Source organism: Aegilops tauschii, chromosome 3, assembly GCF_002575655.3.
Source record: "Aegilops tauschii subsp. strangulata cultivar AL8/78 chromosome 3, Aet v6.0, whole genome shotgun sequence".
In the NCBI taxonomy this organism is placed as follows: Eukaryota; Viridiplantae; Streptophyta; class Magnoliopsida; order Poales; family Poaceae; genus Aegilops; species Aegilops tauschii.
This window is the reverse complement of record NC_053037.3, coordinates 530,380,878-530,394,975: the sequence shown is the minus strand read 5'-3', so window position 1 is coordinate 530,394,975 and position 14,098 is coordinate 530,380,878. Positions and strand designations below refer to the sequence as shown.

The following is a 14,098-nucleotide window of genomic DNA, read 5'->3' as shown; positions in this document are numbered from 1 at the left end:
ATATTTTTAGATTGGGATCATTTCATGTTGAAGTTTTGAATAAGGGCCAATTCCGTTCATTTCCACGCGGCAGTAGCTGCTGCTGTAACTACTCTCACTCGTAGCTACAGGGAGCCTGCGCCCACGGCACCCCTGGTACGTCCCCTCGAAGTAGTAATCTCTTCTGTCTGTATATATTCTGCTGCAGAGATCGCGAATCCCTGCGCCTGACGCAGCCACCCGCTCCGTCGCTGCTGTAGACATCAGAGCATAGACCTCTCCCTCCCCTACGCCCCTACCCTGCTCCGCCACGGCCATGGACGACGTGCTCCGTTTCAATTCAGGGCCGTTGAGAAAATATATCGATCGTAACCGCGGGCATCAGTCTGTCACTCACTTTCGTTAGCCCGGTGCGGATTGCCCATCAGGGAGACTGTTTCGGAAACCAGGGGAAGGTGGAAAGAGCAGGTGTAGCCTTTCGGGCACCGGCGAAGCTTCTCCAAACTGTTCTACGCTTGGCCGGCCAGCATATATGGATTGCCCATCCATATATTATTAATGAACTTGGATGGATGTATGATAAAAAGCAATAACAGAAGTTCAGTTTTGCGGCGCCGAGTACGGTTACAGATTCCACTGAAGAAACATGTTCACTGCAACTTGTTTGCAACGTAGAGGAGGTGGCCGATGTTCGTCGGAGGGTAGCTCTGCAGAAGCTTCAGGTTGGAGCTGAAATCGCCGGCAAGGAGCCGTTTCCGGACCAGGATCAGCATTGCGCAGCATATTCTCAGCAAGGTTTCCTGCAGGCACATCCTCAGGCATCTGCCAAGAACCATTTGCAGAACAAACCATAGTGTGTTGCTTGTTTGTTACCTGAGGACCATCTGGGTCACTTAACAGAGTGTCCCATATATGAATAATATCGGCAAAGTTGAATTCCTGGGTTAACAGCAGTGTTATCCACCTGAACGCATAGAACTGGGGATTAACCTGCAGCAACCATGCTTCTGTTAGTTGTACTGCAGGCACTTTCTTCACTACTATAAGCATGGCATATCAGTAGTGTGCTACTGTCATAATGTTCCACACATCCAAACATTATAATAGAGCTACTGTAAAAATGTAGAACAGTGGAAGGTTCAGCTCAGATGAAGCATACATAATGTCACCGATAGCAATTGGCGTAGCAAGTCAAAGGACAACCCTACACACAGCACTAAAGATCTTGCAGTTTAGTACTCCATTTGACCAAAAAACTTCTTATATTTTGATACAGAGGGAGTACGTGAAGACTTACTTCCGTAGTTATTTCCAAGTGGTGCTGAAGTTCTCCATCATACTTCTTTAGCAGTTGTGATAGTTTGGAGAGCGTCCCTCGAATGCCGACAGCACTGTTGTCTAGCTTCTGGCAGAAGTTGTCTCTAAGCCCACTAAGTAACTCCACGAAGCAAAAGAAAGAATCGGCTTCGGCGAAGTTCTGCAAAGGATTCCAGGTACCAGCATCACGATATAGATAGTCTCAAAGTCATGACTCATGAGTATACAAAATAAGAACTGTCCCAACAGTCAACAGTCTGCTCTACAACAAATGGTATGACACATATGTCAAAATAATCGCTTACTCCATACAGCATTTTTATAATCTGGATCATTCCGAAATACAAAGAAGAGAGGCGCCAAAATTTCATTCATTCCTTGCACGTATCTTATCCCAGCATTCAGCTTGGCAAAGATAATTAATATATTTCTCAGAGAATCCTGGTCAGAATAACAAATGATCAGCCATGTATCCTAGCAGAACACTGTTTACACTTAGATACTGGAGATTTACCTGATTGGACTTTGCAAAAGAAGAGTCTCCACAGAAGAAATGTATGTCAGGGTGAGTGCGTTTTACATCACGGTCAACCTGCTCGATCATCTCCGAATGCTATATGAAAGATATATTCAAAGAAAAAAATACCAATGTTAGAGTCATGTGAAATGGTGAAATGACTCACCCGTGCACTCGACACCATATGCATTCGCAAACATTGAGAGCACACATATATACATACACTAGAAAAGGTTAATTCTTCCGAAACTGAAAGGTAAATCCACATGTTTTAATTTTGACAACAATTGCTTCAAACGGTTCACCAGATTTTTTGCAATTTAAATTCTTAAAACATGCCAATCGATGTCCTTCTTACGAAAATAAAACAAAAACGAGCATAAATACAATGCAGATATAATGATATAAGTGGTTTAAATTTCTTGCACTTGATCCTTATGTTTGTCAAAGCATAAATGCTCTAAATTGATGCTAATGCCTGTTTGAAGCTCTCAAAAACAGAAGCACAACCTCCAGTGCGAGCAGCACAGACTAGTACCAATATCCAAAAAATGAAACACTACCTGCAATATGTGTCCAGAATTTCTAAGTACGCCAAAACAACGTGTGCAACGCAGCCAGATCATAAAATCCAAATGCACTAGAGCATACCTCAGCGACCTGATTCCATTGGCTGGTCTTCCCAAGGCTCAAAGGATGATCATCTTGGGCTATCTCCGACCTGTCAAGAAACCCATTCTCAACATGCTCTGCATTTCCGTCACTGTGGCCTTCTGATCCCCCAGGCGTGCTACTTCCACCTACCTAGCAAAATTAGGATTCAGGATCTCTGTCTCCAAGTGAGGATCTACACTAAGTACCAATGTGATGTGAATCTATTAATTAGTACAATCAAGGCAAAAAAAACAGTCTAATCTGAGCATGAAGTGACATACAGTGTTGGGAAGGAATTCGTCTTTGAAGGCTTCATATTGTGACCTCTTTTTTGCCAACTCCTGCTCCCACAGTGCACGATCCTTGGGCAGATAGCCCAGTAGCAGCTGCGCAACCAACACATGTACAGTGAGAGTGAGACTGTGACCGAAGAGGGCAAAAATCAACACTTTTGAGTTTTGACTGCATCTTTCCCCTCACACTGACCATATAAGGACAACTGAACAAAAAAAAGTTTAACAGTAGCACGTGGATGAACACAAAGGGACCAAAAGGCAGACGATTTCTAATCTGACATTGGCATCAAAAGGCAAAAATAAACAATGCACATTGACCAGAAACATCATACAGTAAATCAGTCGTCTGTCTGAAATTCTAAATTAAGGCAACATACTAAATCTTCAGCTTGAGACTACAGAACAAATCTCGAAAGAACAGAAGGACGAGCCTGCCAATCGGGTACCTTCCACACAGTAGACCGGACGCCGGCGCCGTCGGGGACGCCCTGCGCAGCGAGCATCCGGAGCTCATCGAGATCTATCACCTTCTTAGACAACTGCAGAGCTCACCGGTCGCCCCAAGAACGACGCATCAGGACGACACGATGGGGCAGAAGCGAAGAAGCAGAAGCTAGGAAGCGAGACAGCAGAATTCGGACTCACCGCCGCGAGGATACGGGACTGCCGCGAGATCTCCAGCTCCGCCGGCTGCGGGGATCGCGGCGAGCTCGCCATGGATTTGGGATATCACAAGACGGGTACACACTCTGACACTGGTCCGTGGGTTCGGAACTGTTTGGGTCGCGTTGGGACATTATGTGATCTGCCCGCAACCGTCGATTTGCTAGGACCATCGAAATGGACGTCCCAGATTATGCACCGACTTTTCAGGCTCTATAACTAGAACCCGCATGTCTTTCACTGAGCTTTTGATCAATGGTCAACATTAGGGCCTCTTTCATTTATGGATTTTTCATAGAAATTTTGAAGGATTAAATTCAATATGAATTTCACATATATCTCTCTGGTACAAATTGGTTTGTTAGGTCATCACTAACTCACATCATGAGAAAGTCCTAAGTACTTCCATTCATGATCTCTCCAATAGCATTAGCACCATGGCACATGATAAACTGAATCATGCCCCATCCACATCGATCTAGACCATGTTCATGTCGGGGCGCAAACTCACTTCGCATATCTTTTCCTTAGAGGGCCCACTTGATTTATCTTCTTTTTTTAATTAGGAGACATATATTTAATCACAATATTTATGGATGCACAATAATTATAATGTAAGGGTTGATATAAACCACATGACGCTCCACGTCTCGGTGGGGAGATGCTTTTGTCAAAGTGTGGGCTTCAAAATTCATCTCTCCCCATTCATGCTCGGAGATCACCATGCCAAATTTGTGTTGCTTCATGTTGATTTTGTTCCGACTCACACTCTATGGGGTAAAGAGCCCAAGCAAGTGTTCTTCATTGGTGTGGAAAACCAAATGATACATGCCCAATTTACGTGAAGATAGGGTGTTCATGACAACGTTCACTATGGGCAAGAACTTTCAAAGTAGCTAGATGTGACATTCCGTTGTTTATTCTTACCGGATATCCATGATAAACGCCACATTCATCGCGACATATAGGACAAATTATTTTCGGCTTTTGTAGCAGATTCCCTGTCTACAGAAGGAAACTATAAAAGGAACTCGTCTCGCCCATATACTTTTCAAAAACTGTGAAAGAACATGCGGTGCCCCCATGTTTGGTTTTGGTAATTGATGACAATCTCTATGGACTAATGGTTGCCTTGAGTTATATTTGAAGATTTGTCCATAGGCGTTTCTTGGATTCCATGTGTTGGTTTCAAGGAGTTTATGTGATGACCAAAGTGTTTTTCAAGAAATTATCCAAAGATTGCTCATTGTATCGACCCGACCTCAGACGGTCAAGTCTCTGTGCTTCAGTGTCATCCCTAGATCGGTAATGCTGACACACACAGTACTCGAATGGATTTATAACAGAATAGCAATCACACAATTATTACATCGATAGTCTCAAGAGAAACTTAATACAATAAATATGGCTTAAGGCCATCTAATTAAGATAACAGCGGAAGGCTTGGAAGATAAAGTGAGTCCATCAACTCCAACGACATAGCTGGGTGCACGACAATGACCTAGCGCACCTTACTCTTCGTTTGAAAAGTCTGCAACATGATATGTTGCAGCCCGAAACGGGTTAGCACATAGAATATGCTGGCAATATAACACAATAGAGCAACGAACAGAATAAATGCTATCACTACATGCATATAAGGCTGGTGGAGGCTCTATGGTTATATTGTTTTGCAAAAAGCCGATTTTTCCCTACAACAAAGGAATATATTTTATTTAACTATCATGGTGGTTGAAACATTGAGAAGGTTCCTCCAATTCAATCCCAATTAAAAGTAATTAACAAACCCAACAAATTAATTTAGAGTGATGAGATCAAATCAATAATTCAAGTACCAGATACTCAAGATGTCCATAACCGGGGACACGGCTAACCATGATTAGTTTGTACACTCTGCAGAGGTTTGCGCACTTTTCCCCACAAGACTCGATCTCCTCCGTTGGATTTCTTGCACTGCATGGTGTTTGAGAAACGGATGACCGAGACACAGTCTTTCGGAAACATTAACTCTTTACTCTTGGTGGACACTTACACCTACTTTCCCCTACATCTGCTAGCCCACCACTGAAAGAGGTCATGCATCATACTCAACTATGCTAGAGCCCATAATAGCTTGTGGCTGCACACGGAAGTTTCTAGCATGAATAATCTTATGATCCCTTTGAGCCTGGGTGGCGAACCATAGGATGATCACACGGGTACTCCGGGATATCCTAGGACAACACTGGATTCTCCAGGTGCCCGCAACCAATCCACCCAGATGTGTATTTAAGTAGCCACCTTAAGTTAACCATTAATTATCAATCTCACATCTGTCATGGAGTACACTCAAACCCAATCCACGTCTACGAGCATAGCATGGCAATATAAGCATAACGTAGAAGTAACTCCCAAGGATTTGATAATAAAAGGCAATAGGTTCTACCTCATCAACTACTTCCCAAACCCACATGTTAAGAGATCCTACTCATGCAATGTTTGAGGGGTGTAACTAATGCATAAAAACTGGGTATGAAAAGATTATGATCAATGTGTTACTTGCCTTGCTGACTTCCGCAAATCCTAGAGACTCGTAGTAGCACGCTTCGCACTCCGGGAATTCTATCGCAAACAAACAATAGCATACATAAGCACGCAAGCAATGATGCAAGGGTAATACTCAAATAAGAAGATCAAATCTGAAATTTCAACTGAAGAGATTCGATCTGCAAAAGGAATCAATCGAATCGGAGCTACGGAACTGAAACTATGGTCAAAAGAACTTTGAAAAAAAATCTGCTTGAAACCAAATTTTAAATTGTCAAAACCTTGTTCAAGTTGATTAAACAGAAAGAGGGGTTCAAGACGAAGATTTTGGCATTTGTTTCACTGGATTTGGACAAACGGTTTAGAAACGGCGAGGTTTTGAAGATCAGGGGCTAATTTGCGATAAAAATAATTGCGGATAGGTCCCTGGCCGAAAATAAAATAAAAAGAAAAGACTAACGAACGAACGTTCGCTGTCTGAACCTAACCGGCGAACAACGTTCGTTAAAACGAACGATCGGACGAACGTCCGCTAAATAAATAAACCGACGAAAAACCGATCTAAGAAATAAACCGGCAAACTAAAAAAACCGGGGTTAACCGAGAGAAAACCGACCGGTCAACGGGGTCAACGGCGGCGGCTCCGGCGAGATCCGGCGCGGCGGCGGCGGGATGCGTGGGCGGCACGGGACGGCGGCGGCGGCGCCGCGGCGCGGCTAGGGTTAGGGTTAGGGCGGCAGCAGGTGGGCTGGGGCGGCCTCGGGCCTCGCCTTATAAAGGCCTGGCCGGACGGAGTCCGGCTCGGGCACGGCCCGTAAGTCGGTCCGTTTTTTTAAACAGACGGAGTAAAATAAATAAAAGAAATAGCAAACGAAGTCCAAAAATCCTAAAATAAATTTTCACGGTCCTCTAATAATATTTCGGACAAAGTGAACATTTATTTGGGCTAAGAATGCAATTATGTAAAGTGCATATTTTACCTAATTCAAATAAAATAGCAATAAAATCCAAATAAAAATATTTATTTGATTTTAACATTTCCCCCCCAATATTTCATTTATTTTTGAGAAGTCATATTATCTCCTCTCATATATTTTAATTTGATATAGTTTTGGAGAGAAAAATAATTAAAATCAAAATGATCCATGTTTCAATATTTGAGAAAATTGAAATATGAAAAATAATAAAATCCCCAACTCTCTCCGTGGGTCCTTGAGTTGCTTAGGATTTTTAGGATCACACCCAAAATGCAAATAAAATATGATATGCATATGATGACCTATGTATAACATTCCAAATTGAAAATTTGGGATGTTACAAACCTACCCCCCTTAAGATGAATCTCGTCCTTGAGATTCGGGTTGGCTAGAAAATAGGTGTGGGTGGTCTTTCCGTAGATCATCCGCCGTGCCACGCCGCCCGACGCGACCGCGCCCGCCGCCGCCGTCCCGCGCCGCCCGCCGCCGCCGCGCCAGATCTCGCCGGAGTCGCCGCCGTTGACCGGTCGGTTTTCTCTCGGTTAACCCCGGTTTTTTTAGTTTGCCTGTTTATTTTCTTAGATCAGTTTTTCGTCGGTTTATTTATTTAGCGAACGTTCGTCCGATCGTTGTTTTAACGAACGTTGTTCGCCGGTTAGGTTCAGACAGCGAACGATCGTTCGTTAGTCTTTTCTTTTTATTTTATTTTCGGCCAGGGACCTATCCATAATTATTTTTATCACAGATTAGCCCCTGATCTTCAAACCCTCGCCGTTTCTTAACCGTTTGTCCAAATCCAGTGAAACCAATGCCAAAATCTTCGTCTCGAACCCCTCTTTCTGTTTAATCAACTTGAGCAAGATTTTGACAATTTAAAATTTGGTTTTAAGCAAATTTGTTTTCGAAGTTCTTTTGACCGTAGTTTCAGTTCCGTAGCTCCGATTCGATTGATTCTTTTTGCAGATCGAATCTCTTCAGTTGAACTTTCAGATTTGATCTTATTATTTGAGTTTTACCCTTGAATCATTGCTTGCGTGCTTATGTATGCTATTGTTTGTTTGCGATAGAATTCCCGGAGTGCAAAGCGTGGTACTACGAGTCTCTAGGATTTGCGGATCGTCAGCAAGGCAAGTAACACATTGATCATACTCTTTTCATACCCAGTTTTTATGCATTAGTTACACCCCTCAAACATTGCATGATTAGGATCTCTTAACATGTGGGTTTGGGAAGTAGTTGATGAGATAGAACCTATTGCCTTTTATTATCAAATCCTTGGGAGTTACTTCTACGTTATGCTTATATTGCCATGCTATGCTCGTAGACGTGGATTGGGTTTGAGTGTACTCCATGACAGATGTGAGATTAATAATTAATGGCTAACTTAAGGTGGCTACTTAAATACACATCTGGGTGGATTGGTTGTGGGCACCTGGAGAATCCAGTGTTGTCCTAGGATATCCCGAAGTACCCGTGTGATCATCCTATGGTTCGCCACCCAGGCTCAAAGGGATCATAAGATTATTCATGCTAGAAACTTCCGTGTGCAGCCACAAGCTACTATGGGCTCTAGCATAGTTGAGTATGATGCATGACCTCTTTCAGTGGTGGGCTAGCAGATGTAGGGGAAAGTAGGTGTAACTGTCCACCCAGAGTAAAAAGTTAATGTTTCTGAAAGACCGTGTCTCGGTCATCGGTTTCTCAAACACCATGTAATGCGAGAAATCCAACGGAGGAGATCGAGTCTTGTGGGGAAAAGTGTGCAAACCTCTGCAGAGTGTACATACTAATCATGGTTAGTCGTGTCCCCGGTTATGGATAAGGATGGCAATGGGTCGGGTTCGACTCGGGTTGAACAATATCAAATCCATATCCAAATCCATGAAGACATTATGTGCCCGTCCACGAAAAAATCCATGGGCGAAAAATTATGTCCATGTCCAAACCCGATGAATAGCCACTGGGTATGGATATCCATCGGGTTCTCTTAGCGCATATACATCAGACGAAGCACAACATTCACATAAGTTCTCAAATTCTCACAAAATGATGTAGCACAAGTTCATAACATCAAACAAGCTCTTAGATTCTCACAAAATGACATAGACAAGTCCACATCACCAAATAAGCTCTCAGATTCTCACAAAATGACATAACATCAAATAAACGTAAGTACACAATTCTCTATCCTCACAGAATGTCATATTAAGAACACAACATCATTTCTCAATCTCGATTTCTCACAAAATGGCATAGCACAACATCAAGTAAGCACATGTACAACCATGCGTCACCTCCCATTCTCCACCCCAATGTTCTAGGCTTCTGTTATGTTGAGCTACCAGCAGAGTGAACATTTCTAGGGCTAACTGCAACAGGGCCCTTTGCTCCATCATGAGAAGATATTGAATTGTACATGCAAAAAAAAGACAATCTCCAATTTCAGTTAAAGTGAGCCAAGTACATAATGTCTAAACTGTACAGATTTGAAAATATTGTGTTATCTAAATTGTAATTAATGGTAACTACCAACCTAAAATATTTTTTCTATCTTTCCTCTTTTAGGGAATATAAGATAGAATTGCCCAGATTACAAGTAAAATTCTAATGAATCTTAGACATTCACAACCCTGTAGGTTAAAATACACTGACGTGGTAAAACATAATTGCTAATTAACATGCATAGATACAGATCGCGCCATGTATCCCAATATGATATGTGCTCATTTGGTAACCAACGAAAATTACCTAACTCTATAAATATCTTCCAATTTGTACTGTGAATTGCAAGAAATACTTAATTTGCAAACATACAGGAAAGGTATTCAGGGAACACAAAAATTACTGCTGCTCCAATTACTGCTGTAAACCAAAAGAAACACTTAATTTTAGACAATCATGGGAGGGATTTTCAGGGAACAAAAATACTAATACTACTCCAATTACTACTATAAACTGAAAGAAATACTTAATTTGCAGACTTACATGAGAGGGATTCACGAACAAAAAAAGATCACAACTGCTCCAAATACTACTCTAAACTAAAAGAAATACTTAATTTGCAGACATGGTGAGAAGGATTCAGGGAACAAGCACATGTTGCACAACCACGTACAGGAACACCAGAATATGTGAGAGAGATTCATCAGCAAACAAGAAAACCTTACCCTGAATGATGTCTGTTTGGTGTGTTCATCACCTCCTCGGCACGGTCATGGTCATCTACTTGGTCTGCACCCGTATCCCTGCACCCCCGTGCTCCTGGTCCTGCACGCAGCAACGATTTTGTATGTCGTGCCTTTCCGCATAGGTGTGCTCTCCATCGCAGGTCGGAGACTTGCATCAGCCCGCCGCAGTACGCCTACGTGCGAGGAGAAGCCGATGGAGGGGTCCAGAGGATTTGGAGTTGGGCTAGGTGGCGCTGGATGCTGAAGTGTTGCACGCCTACACTGCACCATATGTAGAGGTAAAGGCTAGCGACACCGGCGGCTGCATCTTGGGCTGCGGGAGGAGCAAGTCGAGGAGACGGAGATTATGCTTAATGGTGAGACGTTTAACGAGGAGATAGAGGAATGAGAAGAGGCAGAGTAAGTTACGGTGGGGAGTGCACAATTTCTTTTCACTTTTTATAAAGAAAAAATACATTGGAAGATGGAATAGTGGGAATCACCAAATTTTGCCACACAAGTCATACTATCGGGTTGGGTTTGGGTATATCCACGGATACATAATTATATACATGCCCTACCCGGGAGTAAGCGGGTCGGGTATGGATGCTGCCCATGGGCGTATAAATGTACCCAAACCCTGTCCATTCGGGTCGGGTATCCATGTCCATGGATAAAATTTCCATCCTTGGTTATGGACATCTTGAGTATCTGGTACTTGAATTATTGATTTGATCTCATCACTCTAAATTAATTTGTTGGGTTTGTTAATTACTTTTAATTGGGATTGAGTTGGAGGAACCTTCTCAATGTTTCAACCACCATGATAGTTAAGTAAAACATTTTCCTTTGTTGTAGGAAAAAATCAGCTTTTTGCAAAACAATATAACCATAGAGCCTCCACCAGCCTTATATGCATGTAGTGATAGCATTTATTCTATTCGTTGCTCTATTGTGTTATATTGCCAGCATATTCCATGTGCTGACCCGTTTCGGGCTGCAACATATGATGTTGCAGACTTTTCAGACGAAGAGTAAGGTGCGCTAGGTCGTTGTCGTGCACTCAGCTATGCCGTTGGAGTTGATGGACTCACTTTATCTTTCAAGCCTTCCGTTGTTATCTTACTTAGATGGCCTTAAGCCATATTTATTGTATTAAATTCTCTCTTGAGACTATCGATGTAATAAGTGTGTGATTGCTACTCTGTTATAAATCCATTCGAGTATTGTGTGTGTCAGCATTACCGATCCAGGGATGACATTGAAGCACAGAGACTTGACCGTCTCAGGTCGGGTCGCTACAGGATGGTATCAGAGCACACGCTGAATGTAGGACACGACCACTAAGATGAGCCATAGGTTACTCTTCTCTACTTATTTCTGACTCCTCTCCATTTTCTACTCTTTAGGATGGCGGACTCAAGGAACAAGTTTGCACAACCGGATGAAGACACACCCTTTGGACGACACTTGAAGGAAGTCACTAGGTACCTGAACATCGGAATACCAAGCTTCACCGGGACCTACACCACCACTTTACCATAAGAGGAGCGTTGGATGATTCAAGTTCAAGTTCCAGGAAGGACGTTCACGCCAGTCACTGAGCCCATAGAGTTTTCCTTTGATGTACCAACCTGGAGTCTAGGTAAGAGCATGGCAGCCCACGTCGCCATGGGACGCATTGGCAAAGTTTACCACAAGGATCTTAAGGACACTATCTACCAGATATGTGGGCGCCGAGACGAGCAATGGGAGGTGATCAGCACCAGGAGGGACAGGTCCATTGCAGCTTTCATCCAGGAGTTAAACCAGCACATTCGTCGCCAGAAGAACCAGATGTGCGCAAGCATGATAGATTTGAAGAAGGCGATGACCAGGAACACGGAGCTAGAAGAGGAAATCAAGACTACACGTGACGGATATGAGGAGGAAATCGCAATACTTGTGGAGAAGAATGACAACCTGACAAGGAAGCTAGGAGTATTCATGGGAGACCCCGCGCCAGGAGGAGATGACGACTGATGTCTACTACACAACCTTCTTCTTGTAGACGTTGTTGGGCCTCCAAGTGCAGAGGTTTGTAGGACAGTAGCAAATTTCCCTCAAGTGGATGACCTAAGGTTTATCAATCCGTGGGACGCGTAGGTTGAAGATGGTCTCTCTCAAACAACCCTGCAACCAAATAACAAAGAGTCTCTTGTGTCCCCAACACACCCAATACAATGGTAAATTGTATAGGTGCACTAGTTCGGCGAAGAGATGGTGATACAAGTGCAATATGGATGGTAGATATAGGTTTTTGTAATCTGAAAATATAAAAACAGCAAGGTAACTAATGATAAAAGTGAGCGTAAACGGTATTGCAATGCTAGGAAACAAGGCCTAGGGTTCATACTTTCACTACTGCAAGTTCTCTCAACAATAATAACATAATTGGATCATATAACTATCCCTCAACATGCAACAAAGAGTCACTCCAAAGTCACTAATAGCGGAGAACAAACGAAGAGATTATGGTAGGGTACGAAACCACCTCAAAGTTATTCTTTCCAATCAATCCATTGGGCTATTCCTATAAGTGTCACAAACAGCCCTAGAGTTCGTACTAGAATAACACCTTAAGACACAAATCAACCAAAACCCTAATGTCACCTAGATACTCCAATGTCACCTCAAGTATCCGTGGGTATGATTATACGATATGCATCACACAATCTCAGATTCATCTATTCAACCAACACATAGAACCTCAAAGAGTGCCCCAAAGTTTCTACCGGAGAATCACGAAAAAAACGTGTGCCAACCCCTATGCATAGGTTCATGGGCGGAACCCGCAAGTTGATCACCAAAACATACATCAAGTGAATCACGTGATATCCCATTGTCACCACAGATACGCATGGCAAGACATACATCAAGTGTTCTCAAATCATTAAAGACTCAGTCCGATAAGATTACATCAAAGGGAAAACTCAATCCATTACAAGAGAGTAGAGGGGGAGAAGAAACATAAGATCCAACTATAATAGCAAAGCTCACGATACATCAAGATCGTGCCAAATCAAGAACACGAGAGAGAGAGAGATCAAATACATAGCTACTGGTACATACCCTCAGCCCCGAGGGTGAACTACTCCCTCCTCATCATGGAGAGCGCCGGGATGATGAAGATGGCCACCGGTGAGGGATCCCCCCTCCGGCAGGGTGCCGGAACAGGGTCCCGATTGGTTTTTGGTGGCTACAGAGGCTTGCGGCGGCGGAACTCCAGATCTATTCTGTTCCCCGATCGTTTTAGGGTATATTGATATATATGAGGCGGAAGAAATATGTCAGGGGAGCCATGAGGGGCCCACGAGGGTTGAGGGCACGCCTAGGGGGGTGGGCGCGCCCCCCTGCCTCGTGCCTCCCTCGTTGCTTCCTTGACGTGGACTCCAAGTCTCCCGGGTTGCTTTCCTTCCAAAAATAACTTCTCCAGAAGGTTTCATTCCGTTTTGACTCCGTTTGATATTCCTTTTCTTTGAAACACTAAAACAAGGAAAAAACAGGAACTGGCACTGGGCTCTGGGTCAATAGGTTAGTCCCAAAAATAATATAAAAGTGCATATTAAAGCCCATAAACATCCAAAACAGATAATATAATAGCATGGAACAATAAAAAATTATAGATACGTTGGAGACGTATCAACGACCATCCAGAGGACTACATCATCATCGACGACACTGACTCCGACCCCGACGATAGTGATGATGATTATGAAGACGAAGCTGGAGCGGATATCATGGAGTATTCCACCGATCAAAATTTCTAGTAGACCACCATATGATTAGTAGTATTCCCCCATGTATATAGTAGTAGTCCGAGCACTTTTGTAACGATAGTTCTAGACCGATTGTATGCCCTTGCTTGAATTGATTTTGGTGTGATATGATTGTGTTTGTCTCATGTGCATATGGGTAGTGCTTTCTCACTAGACCTCACTCTATTCTAATATCTCCCCTCTA

The 14,098-nt window shown here is 43.1% G+C and overlaps 1 protein-coding gene across 1 annotated transcript; it reads right to left on the bottom strand.

Moving 5' to 3' along the window:
• Positions 1-531: 531 nt before the first annotated feature.
• On the bottom strand, positions 532-3,555 carry LOC109750241 (uncharacterized). Its single transcript, XM_020309202.4, has 9 exons — positions 3,409-3,555; positions 3,210-3,302; positions 2,749-2,853; positions 2,465-2,617; positions 1,811-1,909; positions 1,609-1,737; positions 1,277-1,456; positions 853-969; positions 532-779 (listed from the first exon to the last, which is right to left on the bottom strand). Exons 1-9 carry the CDS (start codon positions 3,478-3,480, stop codon positions 630-632), a joined length of 1,098 nt encoding a protein of 365 aa, XP_020164791.1. The 5' UTR covers positions 3,481-3,555; the 3' UTR covers positions 532-629.
• Positions 3,556-14,098: the final 10,543 nt, after the last annotated feature.